Source organism: Rhinoderma darwinii, chromosome 5 (genome assembly GCF_050947455.1).
Source record: "Rhinoderma darwinii isolate aRhiDar2 chromosome 5, aRhiDar2.hap1, whole genome shotgun sequence".
NCBI lineage: Eukaryota > Metazoa > Chordata > Amphibia > Anura > Rhinodermatidae > Rhinoderma > Rhinoderma darwinii.
The window spans coordinates 235,977,281-235,997,432 of record NC_134691.1 but is presented as its reverse complement, the minus strand read 5'-3'; the positions used below and the strand labels follow the sequence as shown (position 1 = coordinate 235,997,432).

At 41.6% G+C, this 20,152-nt stretch overlaps 1 protein-coding gene across 4 annotated transcripts in view; it reads left to right on the top strand.

Annotated features, from left to right (window-relative positions):
• IKZF1 (IKAROS family zinc finger 1) overlaps positions 1 to 20,152 on the top strand; it is a 232,159-nt gene that overhangs the window by 137,494 nt on the left and 74,513 nt on the right. For 2 of the 4 annotated variants that reach the window (XM_075826994.1, XM_075826997.1), the window contains exon 4: positions 18,526 to 18,585. The exons of the other annotated variants lie outside the window; for them this stretch is intronic. In XM_075826994.1, the coding sequence (XP_075683109.1) occupies positions 18,526 to 18,585 (60 nt within the window). The remainder of the gene's footprint in view (positions 1 to 18,525; positions 18,586 to 20,152) is intronic. 4 annotated transcript variants of the gene reach the window in all.

The following is a 20,152-nucleotide window of genomic DNA, read 5'->3' as shown; positions in this document are numbered from 1 at the left end:
AAAGTATTCACAACAGGATTTAAAAAGTTTATGAACCCTTTAGGTGTTTCACGGGAATTTCGAGCACAGTAGAGGTGAATTTAATTTTTAATTTTTTTTTGTCAGAAAATCCTTTTTACACCATTTTTTCCTATTACACAAAAGGTTTTACCAGAGAAACGCAACTCAATACTTATTGCCCAGATTCTGCAGTTTTGAGAAATATCCCACAGTGCGGTAATGGACTGAAGCACCGGCCTCCGAAGCAAAGGAGTACCTAGAGGATTATGAGGCCTCCTTTTTATTAGGCACCATGTCCGGTTTGAAGAGGTCTGTAGTTTCGATCATTATCATTTTTAGGTACATTTGACTTTTTGATCTCTATTTATTCCATTTTTTGGGAGTTGAAGTGACCAAACAATTGTGATTCTGGTACGGTTTATTATTATTTTCTTTTACGGCGTTCACCGTGCGGGATAAATCACAAAATAATTTTGTAGTTCAGGCCGTTACGGACGCGGTGATACCAATTATGTATAGTTTATTTGTTTGTTTATATATTTTTATTAATAATAAAGGACTGATAAGGCTATGTTCACACTGAGTTTTTTGCAGGAGGAAAACTCCTCCTGCAAAAACTGCTCCAGATTTTTTTGCACAGTGGTTTGACAAAAACTCGTCAAAACAATCATCGATGCGTTTTTTTCCTCTTTCTGACTGATTGAAATGGGGTTTTGGAGGCGGAAACTGCCTCAAGATGGGTCATGAGGCTTCTTTTTACCGCGAAAAAAACTCGTCCAACTCCCATTGAAATCAATGGGAGGCATTTTCGGGCGGTTTTTGAGGAGTTTTGCGTGAACAGGGCCTAAGGGAAAAAGGGAGATTTTTACTTTTCTCACTTTTAAAACTTTTATTTTCTTCTTTTTACACATCTGTTTTTTACTTTTTTTTTACTTTATTACTTTGTACCACTAGGGGACTTGAGGGCAGGAGGCCCTGATCGCTATTCTAATACACTGCACTACATGCGTAGTGCAGTGTATAAGAGCTGTCAGCTACTCACTGACAGCAAGCATAGTGGGTCCTGACTTTGTCAGGACCCACTAGGCTTCCGTCGATACGAGACAGCAGCTGTCACAGCTCCTGCATGTGTCGGGTAGAAGGCCGAAATGGCCGTTACTCCCGTGATGTACTATTCCATCATGGAGCGCGAACGGGATGGTTTCCATGACGGAATAGTACGTCACTGAGCGTTAAAGGGTTAAATTACCAACCCCAAACCACGCTATTAAATCAGACCCCCAAATAAATTCAAATCCCAGTTCAGACCTCCCTATTTACTTTTCTTCACTCCTGGCTTCTCTTCACATGTGGGGCACCGTCAGGACGTTATATGCACTTCCGCACATAATTTCCTGACACTGGCCAGTATCAGCAACTTGTGTGCTGGTTGCCTTTTGGTTCACAATCCCTGTTCGTAACCTAAGCCACAGGGCTTTCTCTATGTTTGGGTAGAGCATAGAGCTGTGTCCGATCACAGTTAGGGGAGCCATAAATTTTCACCGGTCATTACTATTTCAATTTTTTTATATCAACCTGGATCGAAGTCATTAGTACAATCCCCTCCATACAATATAGTCCACGCTAGGGAGCACTATTGTTTACACAGTTTTTTGCAGGCAGAACATTTTTGCCGCGTTTTTTTTCCGCGTTTTTTTAGCTATCTCTTTAACAGAAAGAACGAGTAACTGCAAGCATTTTTTGCCCAAAAAAAACGCGTCAAAAATCGCGGCAACAAACATGTCATAAATCTTGGCAAAAAACGCGTCACAAAAGGCGTTTATTTCCGTCTCCCATTGATTTCAATGGGGGTTTTGAGGGGAAAAACGCCTCAAGATAGGGCATGTCGCTTCTTTTTACCGCGAGACGGTTTTTCCGCTCACGGGGAAAAAATGCCTCCGCCTCCCATTGAAATCAATGGGAGGTATTTTCGGCTGTTTTTGGCGCCTTTTCCGATGCGGTTTCCGCGTCAAAAAACATGTAAAAAAAACTCTGTGTGAACTGGCCCTGTGCTTTTAAGTTAGCAGTGGGCCCCCTTCTCTGCTGGGCCCCTTTTAATCTGCTCAGCTTGCACATATGGTATTTTCAACCCTACTTTTATGCTACTTTATTAAAATGTAATGAAAAGAGTGATTTTGGAAATAATTGTATGCTGTAGGTAAATAGTGTTAAGAAAAAGCGACCTTAAGATGGATAAGGATGGAGGTGCCAACTGAATCCGGGCAATCCACCTCTTATATTTCACTGCAAAAAGTGCAGGGTATATTTATATAGGTATCATATGTATGAGTCATGAGAAGGATAAAGCAGCGACAGAAAAAAATGTTCCCCTATTCCCTGCTTTTAACCAGAAACATATACTTCTCTTTTACAGTTCTTGTTCAGACAGAACTATTGTGAAAATAGGAATATCTTAGGACAGTGTGAGGAAGTGGAAACTATACAAACCAGGAAAGTGCTGGATTTTGCAAGAATTGAGTAACTGTTTATCATGCAAGTGACCGCTCCTTATTCTCTCTGCATCTAAATGTAAAGGATTGTTAATGATAAATAATATATTTAAATGCTACAAAAAAATATACCATGTAAGGACAAAATAACATCATGCTTGTTCATTTCGTTTTATTTTTTTTAGTTGTTGGTGGCATGATAACTTTTCTCCTTTTCAATAGTATAGTTATAGTATTTCAATAAAGACATATGTTAATTTACAATTGTGCAACCAGTAAATACCTTTCTTGGGCCACTTTCTGACAAAATCCGCGTGGCCCACCGGTCATCGAGTTTGTAGGTTCTGCAGCATTTATGTTTGGATACTCTGACACGGAATTTTCCACAGTTCTTAGTAGATACTCAGCGTCTACTTGTTGTCTGTGGTAGGGAATTAGTGGCATAACTATAGCTGGTTCAGAAGTTTCAAAGGCCCCCCTGCCACATAACAGAACAACTAGTACCATGAATTGGCAGTTCAAAGTTGTGATAATTGCAACAGTAGACAAAACTGTAATGCTATTCAAGTAAATACTTCGCTTTTATAACACATTTCTATGATATACAGTGTGTGATATATATATATATATATATATATATATATATATATATACATACACACTACCGATCAAAAGTTTAGGGTCACTTAGAAATGTCCTTATTTTTGAAAGAAAAGCACAGTTTTTTTCAATGAAGATAACATTAAATGAATCAGAAATACACTCTATACATTGTTAATGTGCTAAATGACTATTCTAGCTGCAAACGTCTGGTTTTTAATGCAATATCTACATAGGTGTATAGAGGCCGATTTCCAGCAACCATCACTCCAGTGTTCTAATGGTACATTGTGTTTGCTAACTGTGTTAGAATGCTAATGGATGATTAGAAAACACTTGAAAACCCTTGTGCAATTATGTTAGCACCGCTGTAAACAGTTTTGCTGGTTAGAGGAGCTATAAAACTGACCTTCCTTTGAGCTAGTTGAGAATCTGGAGCATTACATTTGTGGGTTCGATTAAACTCTCAAAATGGCTAGAGAAAGAGAGCTTTCATGTGAAATGAAGGCTATTCCATGCGAGAAATTGCCAAGAAACTGAAGATTTCCTACAACAGTGTGTACTACTCCCTTCAGAGGACAGCACAAACAGGCTCTAACCAGAGTAGAAAGAGAAGTGGGAGGCCCCGCTGCACAACTGAGCAACAAGACAAGTACATTAGAGTCTCTAGTTTGAGAAATAGATGCCTCACAAGTCCTCAACTGGCAGCTTCATTAAATAGTACCCGCAAAACGCCAGTGTCAACGTCTACAGTGAAGAGGCGACTCCGGGATGCTGGCCTACAGGGCAGAGTGGCAAAGAAAAAGCCATATCTGAGACTGGCTAATAAAAGGAAAAGATTAATATGGGCAAAAGCACACAGACATTGGACAGAGGAAGATTGGAAAAAAGTGTTATGGACAGACGAATCGAAGTTTGAGGTGTTTGGATCACACAGAAGAACATTTGTGAGACGCAGAACAACTGAAAAGATGCTGGAAGAGTGCCTGACGCCATCTGTCAAGCATGGTGGAGGTAATGTGATGGTCTGGGGTTGCTTTGGTGCTGGTAAAGTGGGAGATTTGTACAAGGTAAAAGGGATTTTGAATAAGGAAGGCTATCACTCCATATTGCAACGCCATGCCATACCCTGTGGACAGCGCTTGATTGGAGCCAATTTCATCCTACAACAGGACAATGACCCAAAGCACACCTCCAAATTATGCAAGAACTATTTAGGGAAGAAGCAGGCAGCTGGTATTCTATCTGTAATGGAGTGGCCAGCGCAGTCACCAGATCTCAACCCCATAGAGCTGTTGTGGGAGCAGCTTGACCGTATGGTACGCAAGAAGTGCCAATCAAGCCAAACCAACTTGTGGGAGGGGCTTCTGGAAGCATGGGGTGAAAATTCTCCCAATTACCTCAGCAAATTAACAGCTAGAATGCCAAAGGTCTGCAATGCTGTAATTGCTGCAAATGGAGCATTCTTTGACGAAAGCAAAGTTTGAAGGAGAAAATTATTATTTCAAATAAAAATCATTATTTCTAACCTTGTCAATGTCTTGACTATATTTTCTAGTCATTTTGCAACTCATTTGATAAATATAAGTGTGAGTTTTCATGGAAAACACAAAATTGTCTGGTTGACCCCAAACTTTTGAACGGTAGTGTGTGTGTATATATATATATATATAGAGAGAGAGAAAAACATAGAACACAGCAACGGCACCAGGACTTCAGAGTAGATGAAAGCAAAAGTGGATTTATTCACCTCAGTACAGCAACGTTTCGGTTCAACAGGAACCTTTCTCAAGCCATCATGGTGCCATCCTGGTGTCGTTGCTGTGTTCTATGTTTTTCTCTATTGGATGTTGGGGAATTGATTCATCCCCAGGCAACGAGCACATGGCCTGATTTTCTGAAAACCATTGGAGTGCTGTGTTCATCTACTATTGAACTATATATATATATATATATATATATATATATATATATATATATATATAATGCAAATCTTTTGACATTCAAATTACATTTGTTGACTTTCTAAGTGAAAATAATTCAACATAACATGCAGGGTCATAATGGGATAAAAATGAAACATAAAATTGCATGTGAAAATGTTAGTTCTTCCTGTCAATACTCAGCAGCACTACTTTGGCAGCAATGACAGCCTGCAAATGCTTAATTTACAATCCCTTAAGGCTGCAAATGTTTCATTCAATCCATTAAGGCTCCATAAAGTAAATGTACGACATGGATTGCCTTATCTAGAGGCTCCATTACGTACAGTTACATCATGATTGCGCGGGCACGCTGAGTTGAGGACAGCCAGGCTCTGCTGTAATTGCTGGGTTGAAACAAACTTCTGATCCCAGCCATTTAACTCCTTCAATGCTGTGGTCAATAGAGACGGCAGCATCTAAGGAACGAGAGAGAGAGAGCGAGAGAGAGAGGAAGGTGGCCTATCGGCACCCTCAAATGCACTTTCGCATGAACATAGGGTGCCGATGGTTTACCATGGCAACCAGGGGCCTAACAGAGGCAAGTGTTTCAAAGCATTATACAAGTGACCCACTGATCGCAACTTCAATTCTCCTAGTGGGACTAATAAAAAATTATAAATTTAGGTTTAATACAATCTAGTAAGGCTAAATTCAGACTTGCGTTATATAATCTGTTACTCTGATCTGTTTTTAGATCAGAATAAGGATAAAAACGGATCAGTTAAAAATCCCATTGAAATAAAAATAACGGATGCAAACGGATTACAATCCGTTTGTATTTGTTTTACATTGACACCAATGCTAAAAATAACACATCCCTTAGACATCCATTTTTCCTGAGACTAATAAAAGTCCTGTACTCTGCAATTTTATCTCTGTCAAAAAAACAGATGACTAACATGATGGACGCAAACAGATGCTGATGGATGCAATTAAAAATACCTTTGATTTCAATTGGACTTTTAACGGGTCCGTTTTTATCCTTATTCTGATCTAAAAACGGATCAGAGTAACAGATGATATAATGCAAGTGTGAACGTAGCCTAAGATTAAAAAAAACAAATATACCCTTTATTTCATTAAAAAATATTTTATTGTTTAAAAATAGATATAGGGAACCACCAGAATCACAACGACCCATAAAAAAAGTAAACATTATATTTACACCTACGCTGGATTTGCTTTTTTTCCCTACTTCCCCCAAATGTTTTTTTTGAAAAGTTATTCACTAAATTATAGGTGCCCCAAAATTGTACCAATAAAAACTACTACTCATTCTGCAAGAAACAAGCCCTTAAGTTGACGAATTTTTTTTAAAAGTTATGGCTCTCCGCATTGACGAAAACTTTCCTTAATTGTGCAAAAGTACTAAAACATAAAAAAAGATATACATTTGGAATCACCATATTCCTAGCCACCCGGAAGAATAAAGTCAACATGTTATTTATACCGTGCTGCAAACATTGTAAAAAAACAACAGAATTGTTGTTTTTTTCCATTTCCCCTAAAAGTTAAATAAATTATATATACCCCAAAATGGTGCTGATAAAGTCTACAACTCATCCTGCAAAAAAACACTTTATTATGCAGTAATCAATTATACAAAATAGTAATCAATAATAATTACATCAATAAAAATCACTATGTTTATAAATTATATGTTATTTGTTATATGATTTTTATTGGTGTAACTATTATTGATTACTATTTTGTATAATTGATTACTGCTTAAAGAGGCTCTGTCACCAGATTTTGCAACCCCTATCTGCTATTGCAGCAGATAGGCGCTGCAATGTAGATTACAGTAACGTTTTTATTTTTAAAAAACGAGCATTTTTGGCCAAGTTATGACCATTTTTGTAGTTATGCAAATGAGGCTTGCAAAAGTCCAAGTGGGTGTGTTTAACAGTAAAAGTCCAAGTGGGCGTGTATTATGTGCGTACATCGGGGCGTTTTTACTACTTTTACTAGCTGGGCCTTCTGATGAGAAGTATCATCCACTTCTCTTCAGAACGCCCAGCTTCTGCCAGATCACGCTGTGACGTCACTCACAGGTCCTGCATCGTGTCAGACGAGCGAGGACACATCGGCACCAGAGGCTACAGATGATTCTGCAGCAGCATCAGCGTTAGCAGGTAAGTCGATGTAGCTACTTACCTGCTAACGCCGTGTCCGTAAATACGGGTCCGGTGTCACCAGTTTTCCACCCATGGATGACCCTTGGATGACGCGGCAGTCCATGTGACCGCTGCAGCCTGTGATTGGCCTGTGATTGGCTGCAGCGGTCACATGTGCTGAAACGTCATCCCGGGAGGCCGGACTGGAGGAAGAAGCAGGGAGTTCTGGGTAAGTATGAATGACTTTTTTTTTTTTTACAGGTTGATCTATATTGTGATCGGAAGTCACTGTCCAGGGTGCTGAAACAGTTACTGCCGATCGTTTAACTCTTTCAGCACCCTGGACAGTGACTATTTACTGACGTCGCCTAGCAACGCTCCCGTAATTACGGGTGCACACACGTAGTCACCCGTAATTACGGTAGCCCCACAGACTTCTATGGGCCTGCCCATGCCGTAATTACGGCCTGAAATAGGACATGTTCTATATTTTTTAACGGCACGGGCACCTTCCCGTAAGCATACGGGGAGGTACCCGTGGCCAATAGAAGTCTATGGGCCCGTAATTACGGGCCGTAATTACGGGCATTTTTACGTTCGTGTGCATGGGGCCTCACACTGTGTTAGTTGCCTGAGGAAGAGCTGAAATGTTGCATTGGACGTATGGATAAATAAAGTACCACACTTTTTTCATTTGCAAGAATGTCTATCAACTCCCCTAAAGTGTGAATATGTAAGTTAGGTGGTAGTGAGGTTCTTGTAGAGATCATGCAGGAGCTACAACTTATACCTCTGGTAGTGAACTTTCAGTACAGCCCTCTAGGATTGTGAGTCCCTCTAATATTGCAATATAATTCACAATATGTAAAGGATGACAATATTACAAATTTATATTTTCTATCTTACATACATGTAGGTGAAAAAGCATTTGTCAAGTATACCTCTTATTGCACATTTGTCACAATGAATAGTTTCTAATCTGTAAACAGAATGTAATATTAGACAAAGGGAACCTGTAACACATATCACAGTTTGTGAACTATTTCTGCATGTATTTAAGGAACAATGCTATCCAATATCCAAATAAGCTATGTACTGTAAAAAGTTACTTTCAGAACAACAGCTTGCACCACATTTAGCAGTAAAATTTGTATGTAAGAACTTCCTATAGGTTGAGATCATACTTTTACATCCCTGTTTAGTAAATGTTAGTATATATTAAACCTTACAATAAGAATGATGTGGTAACCACAAAGTTTCAACACAATCGCTCTGCCACAATGAAAGGAAATACCAAAAGAGCAGTTCATCCATAAAACCTTACCAATGTATGTAATGGTCCATTTGAAGGGCGCAACGAGCACCGATCCACAAGCTGTATTGTCGATTGGCGCTCATTTTAAAAGCGGTAAATATGGGTGATATCTGCCAGTGTAAAACCATCTTCACTTTTGCAAAGAGGTGGACTAAAATACCCTATGTTGTAAACGACTGATAGCAAATTATAAGATGTTCTGTAATGCAGTTACTTTTTCACCATGGATAATATGGGTGTTGGAAAACTTTGTAAATAAATACAGTCATAATGTAAAGAGTTTATTTTGGTTCCCTTTGTCTTGTATAAAATTTTGTTAAAAGAGTAGAAGGCATTAAGTGTAAAAAATATTCATTTTTTTCTTACTATACTGTAACTTTTTGTGGCGTTGTGAACTAATTCCTGCATATTTCTCCACATTTTGTTTGTAAACTTTACATTGAGATATTTAGTTACACAAGTATCATGTTTTTCAAGGAAATCTTGGTTCATCAGCTTTCTGGGTGCGGTCATGGTAAATGTTTGTCCCATGGGAGATAGCTTATCATAACCCTACTGGGGTTCCCTGCCCAGCTAGGATCTTGCAGGATAAAAGTCTGGAAGAATCATCAGTTTTCTGTATCAGTCAGGGCAGTGTTCAGAAAACACAAAAGTGAAAGTATTTCAATTTTTTCAGGGACATAACTCAAAAGGCTAGATAAGTTCCTTAAAATTAAATAGAATTTACAGTAAATTAAGTTATATTCTGTACGTTACACTTTAATACAATAAAGTCTCAAAGTTGGTCACTTTACCAATGACTGCATAGGGCCTTCTGATGTTAGTTGTTTATAAATCATTATGGATCCCTTGTGAAATTCATGCTGTTAAGATTGGTATGCACATGTCCGATGTTATACTTGTGTTTTCATTATCGAAGAATCAGTTTGTGTCATTCAGGAGTTTATGCAGAATGTAATAAGGAAAAACAGATGCAGCAGAAAACTGTCACGTGTCCTTTGGAAGCATAAGGGCATGGCCAGACGTGGCGGAATTGCTCTGGGGAAATCCGCAGCGGACCCGTTTCTCCATTGCCTTCCACAGCTTTTTAGTAGGGTTCGTTTGCACGTTGCGGACAATTCCGCTGCAGAGCATAGACTGCGGTGCGGAATTTGGTGTCCGCAGCATACAATGGTTGTTGCGGACGTGTGGCGGACTGGTTGCGGACTAATTGCGGAATTTCTCCATTGACTTCAATGGAGATTCTAAATTCCGCAATGAAGTCTGCAGATGTTATGTAGATGTTATGTGTGCTGCGGAGCGTATTGGTTTTTTAACATGACATTTCTTCATTCTGGCTGGACCTATGTGTATTTCTAGGTCTACAGCCAGACTGAGGAAGTCAATGGGGCTCCCATAATTACGGGTGACTACGTGTGTGCACCCATAATTACGGGTGACTACGTGTATGCACCCATAATTACGGGTGACTACGTGTGTGCACCCATAATTATGGGAGCGTTGCTAGGCGACGTCAGTAAATAGTCACTGTCCAGGGTGCTGAAAGAGTTAAGCGAACGGCAGTAACTGTTTCTGCACCCTGGACAGTGACTACCGATCACAATATACATCAACCTGTAAAATAAATAGAAGTTCATACTTACCGATAACTCCCTACTTCTTCCTCCAGTCCGGCTTCCCAGGATGACGTTTCAGTCTAAGTGACGGCTGCAGCCAATCACAGGCTGCAGCGGTCACATGGACTCCCGCGTCATCCAGGGAGGTCGGGCTGGATGCCGAAAGAGGGACGCGTCACCAAGACAATGGCCGGTAAGTATGAAATTCTTTTACTTTCACTAGGGAAAGTGCTGTCACTTCTCTCTATCCTGCACTGATAGAGAGAAGGGAAGTACTTTCACCTCAATACGCAACGGCTAGTCCGCATTAATTTAATGCCCATTTTGGGCAGAGCCGCAACAGAATCTGAAACGCAGATTCTGTGCGGCATTGATGCGGACAGTAGCGGAAGAAATCCGCCACGTCTGGGCATGCCCTAAGGGAGAAGAAAATTCAGTATGTAGAATGTGGAATGTATCAGGTTCTTATCTAGTACACATATGTGAGTAAGACCACACAGGACGGCCGCAATGGAGCCAGCGCTGTTCAGCACTGCTATCAAATTGCCTGTTAATGGTCGCTCATTGCTGCGGGTAAAGCTACCCTTTAAACCCTTAAGGACGCGGACTAGTTGGCAAGTTCAGGACGCACCCCCATTTTTTAAATCTGACCTGTCACTTTATGTGGTAATAACTTTGGAATGCTTTTATTTTTTAAGCGATTCTGAGATTATTTTCTTATTTACTTTAAGTTAGTGTTAAAATTTGGTCGATGCATTCAGTTTTTATTTGTGAAAATACAATTTCAAAAGCCTTTTTTAGGGATCAGTTCATTTCTGAAGTGACTTTAAATGCTCTATATATTAGGAACCTCCTATAAATCACCCCATTTTAAAAACTGCACCCCTCAAAGTATTCGAAATAGCATTTAGAAAGTTTCTTAACCCTGTTTTAATCCATTTTTTTCTGCAACACAGAAGGTTTTACCAGAAAAACGCAACTCAATATTTATTGCCCAGATTCTGCCTTTTTAGAAATATCCCACATGTGGCCCTAGTGTGCTAATGGACTGAAGCACATGGATCAGAAGCAAAGGAGCACCTAGTGGATTTTGGGGCCTTCTTTTTATTAGAATATATTTTAGGCACCATGTTAGGTTTGAAGAGGACTTGTGGTACCAAAACAGTGGAAACACCCCCAAAAAGACACCATTTGGCAAACTACACCCCTCAAGGAATTTATCAAGGGGTATAGTGGAATGAAGCCGTGAAAATGAAAATCGAAATTTATTCTAAAAAACATAGAAATGTAAAATTTTTACAAGGCATAAAGGAGAAAATGCACCCCAACATTTGAAAAGCAATTTTTCCTGATTACAGCAATACCACATATGTGTTAATAAACTGCTGTTTGGACCCTTTTGAAGCTCAAGTTTTGCTGGATGCAGGACCTGGGGCAGGAAGTGAGTGACGACACAGCGTGATCTCTCGAGAACACGCTGTGTCGGTGCACTGCCAGAAGCTGGGCGTTCTGAAGAGAAGTGGATGATACTTCTCTTCTCAATGCCCAGCTAGTAAAATAAGTAAACACGCCCCGATGTAACACACATAATACACGCCCAGTTGGACTTTTACTTTAAACACGCCCAGTTGGAATTTAGCAAACCTCATTTACATAAATACAAAAATGGTCATAACTTGGCTAAAAATGCTCGTTTTTTAAAAATAAAAACGTTACTCTTATCTACATTGCAGCGCCGATCTGCTGCAATAGCAGATAGGGGTTGCAAAATCTGGTGACAGAGCCTCTTTAAGGCATTTTAAGGGGTGTAGTGAGCATTTTGGCCCCACAGGTGTTTTTTCATTAGAAATTAATGCACAGCGGATGGTGCAAAGTGAAAATTAAAATTTTCAGCTGATATGCCATTTTAGTGCACAATATGTTGTGCCCAGTTTGTGCCACCAAAGACAAATATCTCAAAAACTGTTAAGCAGGTTCTCCCGGGTATGGTGATGCCATATATACATGGACGTAAACTGGGAATGAGCGCCATATGGCTGTTTTGAGCGAAGATTTTGCTTGGTAGTAGTCCTGTTTGGGGTTTTTGCTGGTATTTCCGTTTATAATGTAGGAGCATATGCAAAATGGGTGTAGTACATCAGGGCATAATAAGGTTATATAATAATGCGGTAAATAAATAATAATCCACAGATATGTGGCCAGTGTTGGACTGATAAATGGTGCCCGATCTTATCTGCTTTTGGAACACTTTGCGTTGCCATATTCTGAGAGCCAGAACTGTTTATTTTTTTCGCCAATGGAGTTATGTGAGGACTTAAATGTTGCGAGACGATCTGTCTTTATCATTGGTACCATTTTGGGGTGCATGCGATTTTTTTTATGACTTTTCATTCCATTTTTTGGCAAGCAAGGTGACTAAAAAAACAGCAATTCTGACAATGTTTTTTTTCACTTTAATCTGCCGTTCGGTATGATTACTGCGATACCATATGTAATATATTTTATGTTTTTCATCGTTTGCACAATCACTTTTAGATTTTTTAACTAATTTTTTTCATGTTGGCATATTCTGTGAGCCATAACTCTTTTATTTTTCAGTCAAAAAAGCTGTGTAAGGACTTGTTTTTTTGCGGGATGGGTTGTAGTGTTTATTGGTACTATTTTGGGTACATGCAACTTTTTGATCACTTTTTATTCTATGTTTTGGTAGGTGTGGTGACCAAAAAAATAGTGACTCTGTCATTATAGTAGTTTGGGTCGTTATGAACGCGGTGATACCAAATATGTGTACTTTTTTTAATGGTTTCATTTTTTTCCTATAATAGAAGTCTTATTACAGGAAAAAGGCAGTATTTGTCTTTTCAACTTATAACTTTTCTTTTTATACTTTGTACAACATTTTTAACTTTTTTTACTTTATTTTTTGTCCCACTAGGGGACTTGAAGGCCTGCACCTCTGATCTTTATTCTAATACATTGCACCACCCATGTAGTGAAATGCATTAAAGCTGTCAGTCATGCACTGACAGCAAGCCTATTAGGCTCCTCCACCGGTTGGTGCTAATGGGCTTCCGTACATGGCAGACCAGCAGGAGGCCATTGTTAGGTCTCCGATTGCCACTGCAGCCATCGGTTACTCCGCGATTGCATCGCTAGATGCCGATCTGCTAGTAACCCCATAGATGTAGCACTCGCTTTTGAGCGCTGCATCTAAGGGTTCAATTGGCCGGATCAGAGGCTAGCTCCGGTCCTGGCCTTGCAGCAGTGGATAGCGTTAAGCTATTACTGCTTTAAAACTGTGTCTGTAGACACAAGGGTCTGTTAACATGATGCCGATAGTACGGCAGTTCGCGTTAACAAGCCAACGCCTGTGAGGTAATAGTACGTCATAGGGCGTTGTCTATTCAGTAATGGCCGCACACAGGAGCTGCCAGCCGAGCCAGTGACGCTATGCAGTGTCTATTTATAGTGCATACACAGAAGATGCAGCGCAAAAATGAAAATAAATGTTTTAATAAATGTCATTTAATAAAAAATAAAAAAGGCTACAATGGTTTACATAGCCTTTAACATGTAAATCTGGTTTTGAGGTATACAAGCACATAAATTGGAGTTCCCTAATTCAGTAAAACATCTCCAATGCACCACCTCTTTGAGAAGGCCACCCTACATCTAGACCAGATTTTTATTTCCCTTATATCTTTATTGGCCTTCTTCTTTGAGAAGATCACTTCTGTAGAAGACCATTCTTCACATCAAAGAGGTATTTCCAGAATTGACAATTATCATCTATTCATAGGATAGGTAATAATTGTCTGATCACTGGGGGGTGGGGCACCACTGGGATGCCCACAGATCGTGAGAATGGGAGTCCCAAATCCCTTGTTCCTCACTACTCCCTCCGCAGTGAGAAGTATCTTGAATGGAGTGGCGGTCGATTATGCACCCGCTGCTCCATTCAATGTCTATGGGATTGACGGAAACAGTCGAGCGTTGTACTCAGTTGTTTCCGTGATTCCCACCATAGACTTTAAATGGAACATCAGCGTGCATGCTACACTGCCGATCCATTCAATGTCCCCCTCACTGCAGTCATGCAGTGAGGAGGAAAGTGGTTTCGAGACACCCGTTCTCACGATCGATGAAGGATTAGTTGGTAATTATTCCCCACCTGTGGATAGGTGACAATTGTCGATTCTGGGAATACCTCTTTTGAAGCAACATGCACACAAGGCAAATTCCGCACAGATTTTTCTGGAGGAAAACCGGCAACATAATACATTACCAGCAAAGTAAATAAGATACCAAGTAATCTAACGTACATGTTGCAGAACTTTTCCGCATGTAAATTGACCCGCGGGGTGGATTTTACAATCCAGCCTGTCAATTATAGCTCATGTATCTATCACAGAATTGTATCTGACAAGTTTATTTTAAAAAAACGCACCAAACTCTGCAGCATAAAATCTGAACCTGTTTCCGCATCAAAATGTAAAGCCTGCACCTAAAAATGCATAGAAAACGCAACATTAACTACGGAATTTACCTGTGGAATTACCTGCATGTATCTGCGGATATTTTGCATTAAATTCTGCAACGTGTGCATGTAGCCTCATTAGCAGTGGCGTAACTACCGCTGTAGCAGCCGTAGCGGGGCCCGCGGCATGAGGGGGCCCGTGTCGCCCGCCGGCACGGGCCCCCACCATGGCCGGAGGCTCCTCTAGCAGCCGCTATGGCTGCTACAGCGGGACGCCACTGAACACTACGGCAGAGCAGGGAGTTATCTCCCCGCTCTGCCATTAAACAAAAGACATGTATCCGCTTTCCACAGAATAGGGGATACATGTGTGATCGCTGGCAGCGATAGGGAGAACGGGGGACTGAAAGTCCCCTGAAGTTCTCCATCACAAACCTCTGACTTCCGGGGTCTGTGTCGGCAGCTCCGTAGAAATGAATGGAGCGCCGGTCGCGCTTCTGCGCATGCGTGACCAGCGCTCCTTTCATTTTTATTGAGCTGCGCAGACGCCGGAAGTCAGAGGTTAGTCATGGAGAACTTGGGGGACTTTCAGTCCCCCGTTCTCCCTACCGCTGCCAGCGATCACACATGTATCCCCTATCCTGTGGATAGGGGATACATGTCTTTTGTCTTTTCACACTGTAGGTCGCATTTTTTTGGGGGGTTGGGGACGCTGTAAGGCATTCCCTACAAGGGGGAGGGGACGCTGTATGCCGTTCCCTACAGGGGGGGGCTGTATGGCGTTCCCTACAGGGGGGGCCGTATTGCGTTCCCTACAGGGGGGGCTGTATGGCGTTCCCTACAGAGGGGGCTGTATGGCGTTCCCTACAGACCCCCCTGTAGGGAACTCCATACAGACCCCCTGTAGATAACGCCATGCAGTCCCCCCTGTAGATAGCGCGATACAGCCCCCTGTAGGGAACGCCATACAGCCCCCCCTGTAGGGAACGCCATACAGCCCCCCTGTAGGGAACGCCATACAGTCCCCCCTGTAGATAGCGCCATACAGTCCCCCCTGTAGATAAAGCCATACAGTCCCCCCTGTAGATAACGCCATACAGTCCCCCTGTAGATAGCGCCATACAGCCCCCTCTGTAGATAACGCCATACAGTCCCCCCTGTAGATAACGCCATACAGTCCGCCCTGTAGATAACGCCATACAGTCCCCCCTGTAGATAACGCCATACAGTCCCCCCTGTAGATAACGCCATACAGTCCCCCCTGTAGATAATGCCATACAGTCCCCCCTATAGATAACGCCATACAGTCCCCCCTGTAGATAACGCCATACAGTCCCCCCTGTAGATAACGCCATACAGACCCCCTGTAGATAACGGCATACAGCCCCCTGTAGAGAACGCCATACAGTCCCCCTGTAGATAACGCCATACAGTCCCCCCTGTAGATAACGCCATACAGCCCCCCTGTAGATAACGCCATACAGCCCCCTTTGTAGATATCTACAGGGGGGCTGTATGGCGTTATCTACAGGGGGGCTGTATGGCGTTCCCTACAGGGGGGACTGTATGGCGTTATCTATAGGGGGGCTGTATGGCGTTATCTACAGGGGGGCTGTAAAAAAGGCACTATCTACAAGGGGTTGTGTGACACCCAGGGGAGGGGGGGCCCCAGTCAAAAGTTTGCTATGGGGCCCAGTCTTTCCTAGTTACACCCCTGCTCATTAGTCAGTTTTTTAAGCGTATTTTAAGGCCTATTTTCTATGGGGTTTTTTGAGTGTCATTGGGAAAAATCATGTCACTTCTTTTTTTATGAAGCGTACTTTTACAAGGCATTTTTTTTAATTCAGTAAACATACACTTTGTATGAACTACACAGCTTGTTTCCCATCAAAATTAATGGGAAGCTGTTTTCAGGCTTATTTCAAGTGCATTTCGGAGTGTAAAGCCATGTTCACACATGGCGGATACACTGCAAAAAAGTACAGAGCGTGTCCACTGTGGAACCCGCAGGGAATTCCTACCAATGAACCGCACCAAATTGTGGTGCAACTTTTCGGGCAAAATGTCTGCTGCGGAAAACAGCAGTTTAAAAAAAAACCTTATACTTACCCCACTCTCCAAAGTCATGGTGACGCGGCCCAATTATTTCTGTGCATGACTTTTCATCCAATGGGACCGCTGCAGCCTGTAATTGGCAGCAGCAGTCACATGGGATGAAACGTCACCCCAGGAGGCCAGCCTGGATGGAGAACAGAGGGATGTGTCGCCATAACTACGTTGCCATGACAAAAAACAACACACCGCTCCTCCACCCCCCCCCCCCTTCGCACACTATTTCCACACTTTACCACTTATTTCTCATCAATCGCTCACAAGAGCCACTCTCCTACTGCAAGGCCTGGCAACGGGAATTGACCAAACAATTTACAGATGAACAGTGGAAGCGCTTCTTCTACTTCTCTCCTTGGCCACTCGTGCTCAAGAGACCAGTTTTAAAAGTAGTCTCACGGTGGTACCGTGTCCATGCCGCACTCCATAAATGGTATCCCCTGCTCCCTGACAATTCTTGGCACTGTGGTGCACCGGGTGGCTCCATGACACACATTTGGTGGAGCTACCTCTACTGAGGTCTTTCTGGGAAGCGGTACTTAAAGTTATCCACGAAACCACTGGATTCTTGGTTCATAATTCTCCTGAGGCAACGCTATTATTTATGTTCCCCATGCCCATATATGCATACAAATGATCTCTCATTAGACATTCATTACATTCAGCGAAGTCAGTTATTCCACGCAAGTGGAAATTAATAGAACCCCCTACTCTTGACGATTGGTTCCAGGAGGTTGCGTTGGTGCAGAGGATGGAGGATCTCATAGCCCAAAATCCAGAGGCGACCAATTGTTACATAAACACCTGGCTTCAGTGGAACATTTTTCTTTTATCCACAATGTACCATACATTGGTGAGCTAGTGGGAAGTGGTTCCTTCCTCCAAATATGTTCTCTTCTGGTGTGTATCTCCCCTGACAACTGTACTTGCATCTTCCACTATCAGCGGATGACCTTCTGCCTTCTTATTGTATTTTCATTATTACTTAGGTTCCGAGTTCGTTCTTTTTTTTGTTCTTTTTCCTTTAAACAGGTATGGTCCATCTCACTTGCTAGTGACCATCACCAACGTGGACATACGTTGCCGGCACTTATTTTGCCTGGGTTACGCAGGATCAGCCCACCTCATAAACTTTTTTCCGGCCCTGTATCATTCTCTTGACTAGGATAGTTCTGTTGGAATGTCTATATACTGAAATTATTATGGATCTTTGCCTGTTGACTGGATTTATGTCTCTGATATGCTTTTGAATCCTTTATATTTGTATTTTATTTCCTTTTGCTGATATAAAATAAAAAACACAGCGCAGGTCAATTTATGGACGTTTTTACGGCAGATTTTTTTATGCAGCGTTTGCATGAGATTTGTTCAAATCTCATCCATGCTGCGGATTTTCTGCAATGAAATCCGCTTTGGAAAATCTGCAGTATTTACGCTACGTGTGGACATACCATAATACAAGCATTTTACACTCCAAAATATGGCTGAAAATATGCAATATGAACAAACTGCCTTGCATTTCAAGCAAAAGATAAATAAGTGAGATGCGTTTTTTTCATACTGTGACAAAAGACTAATGATATGTTACCCTGGTTATCTAGCTGAGCTTTGTACCAATGGAAAGGAATTGTAATTACTAATTCATGCTGTGATAACATACATAAGCTAAATATCATGATATATTAGAAAAAGCAGCCTTGTGTCTTACAAACCTCGATTTGAGGGCTTTCTAACTGTGACAAACGGTATCACCACTTCAATGAAGTATTCATGGTGGCGTGTTCAACCCAGTATCCTGTTTGCCTTCTTTATTGCAGCTGTACGTGAGGCTGAGCGGTTTAGGGATTTACACGCTATCATTTTCAAAACATTTTCCTGTAAGTATATTTTTATTGTAATGTGGCACGGTTGAAATTCTGTAAGCATGCCGCATTTCCTGCACTGTTAGTGTTTGTTTCACTTTGTGTAAGTTTCTGCATGCACTGCCATAAATGTGTCTCATATAGCACCATGTGTTGAATATAGCTTGCTGTTCACCTTTGTAATTATTTATGCATGATCAGATTGCCGTTTGGCCTTTTATTGAGTCTCTTGCATGTAGTATAAACATATGTCTGCTATAAAAAGAAACATTTGTTCATGCTAGTGTTAGGGCCTGTTCACATCAACGTTGGGCTTCCCTTCATCGGTTCCATTCGACTCTTACGTCGGCAGAACCGATGAAAGGAAAGGCGTACAGAAACCATAGCTTCCGTTTGCAATACCATTGATTTAATTCTTCCGTTCCAAATGGTTTCCGTTTGTTTCCGTTCCGTAAAGTTTCCGTTTTCTTCACGGAATCAATAGCGTAGTCGACTACATTATTGTTTTTTCTGTGAAAAAAACAGAAAGTTTACCCAACGGAAACCAACTGCAACGGAAGCATTACCATTAAAATCAATGGTAATGCAAACGGAAGCTATGGTTTACGCTCGGCTTCCCGTTCATCGGTTCCTCTGACGGAAAGGTCGAATGAAACCAATGACTGGAAGCCCAACGCTGATGTGAACAGGCCCTAATCCAGAAGGTAGCATTGTTGTATCTCAAAAACAACAGTAGCAGTAGTAGTAGTAGTAGTAGTAGTAGTAGTAGTAGTAGTAGTAGTAGTAGTAGTGATGACACAATGGCAGAGGTGTATCTTTGTGTCATATTTATAAAAGTGGGGAAATGCAGTCATAAATTTGTGGCAACATATGTCAATAAAACAGTCTAGCTTTAACTTAGACATTGGCTAAAATGACACCACTTTTGATCAATTTGGCCCAAAGAATATATGTACAGTGCTGAAAAAAGGATTCAGATCCCATGGACCTTTTTTGTATTATTGTCTAATAATGGGTACTTGGCAACTCCAGAACAATGACATGAGGGTTACTAAAGGTTTAGGTCCCAAGCACACGAACGTGCTTTTGCGGCCGCAATTCCCACGAAAATACACGGGAGAATTGCGGCCCCATTGATTCCTATGGAGCCATGCACACAACCGTGGTTTTCACGGTCCGTGCATGGCACCGGAGCCCGGACCGCAGAAACAACGGGCAAGCCTTATTACGGCCGTGTTCTGCAGTCCGGGCTCATTGAAAATAATGGCCGCAGCCATGTGCACAGCCCGCGATTTGCATGCGGCTCGCGGCTGTCACTCCGCGGCTGGCCGACCCAGAAATCATGGACGTGCACATGGCTACGGTCGTGTGCATGAGGCCTTAGCTTGATCTTTGGGATAATTCTATTGCTGAAAATTAGATCTTTTCCAAACTGCAAGTTTTTCTGTACTTTGCTGCATTCATTTTATTCTCTACCTTTACAATTATGTCCAGGGCTTCTGATGAGAAGCAGTCTCATAACCATAATACAGGGCATACTTATGCCAAAGTTTGTCCCATCAGACCATAGCATCCCCTACCA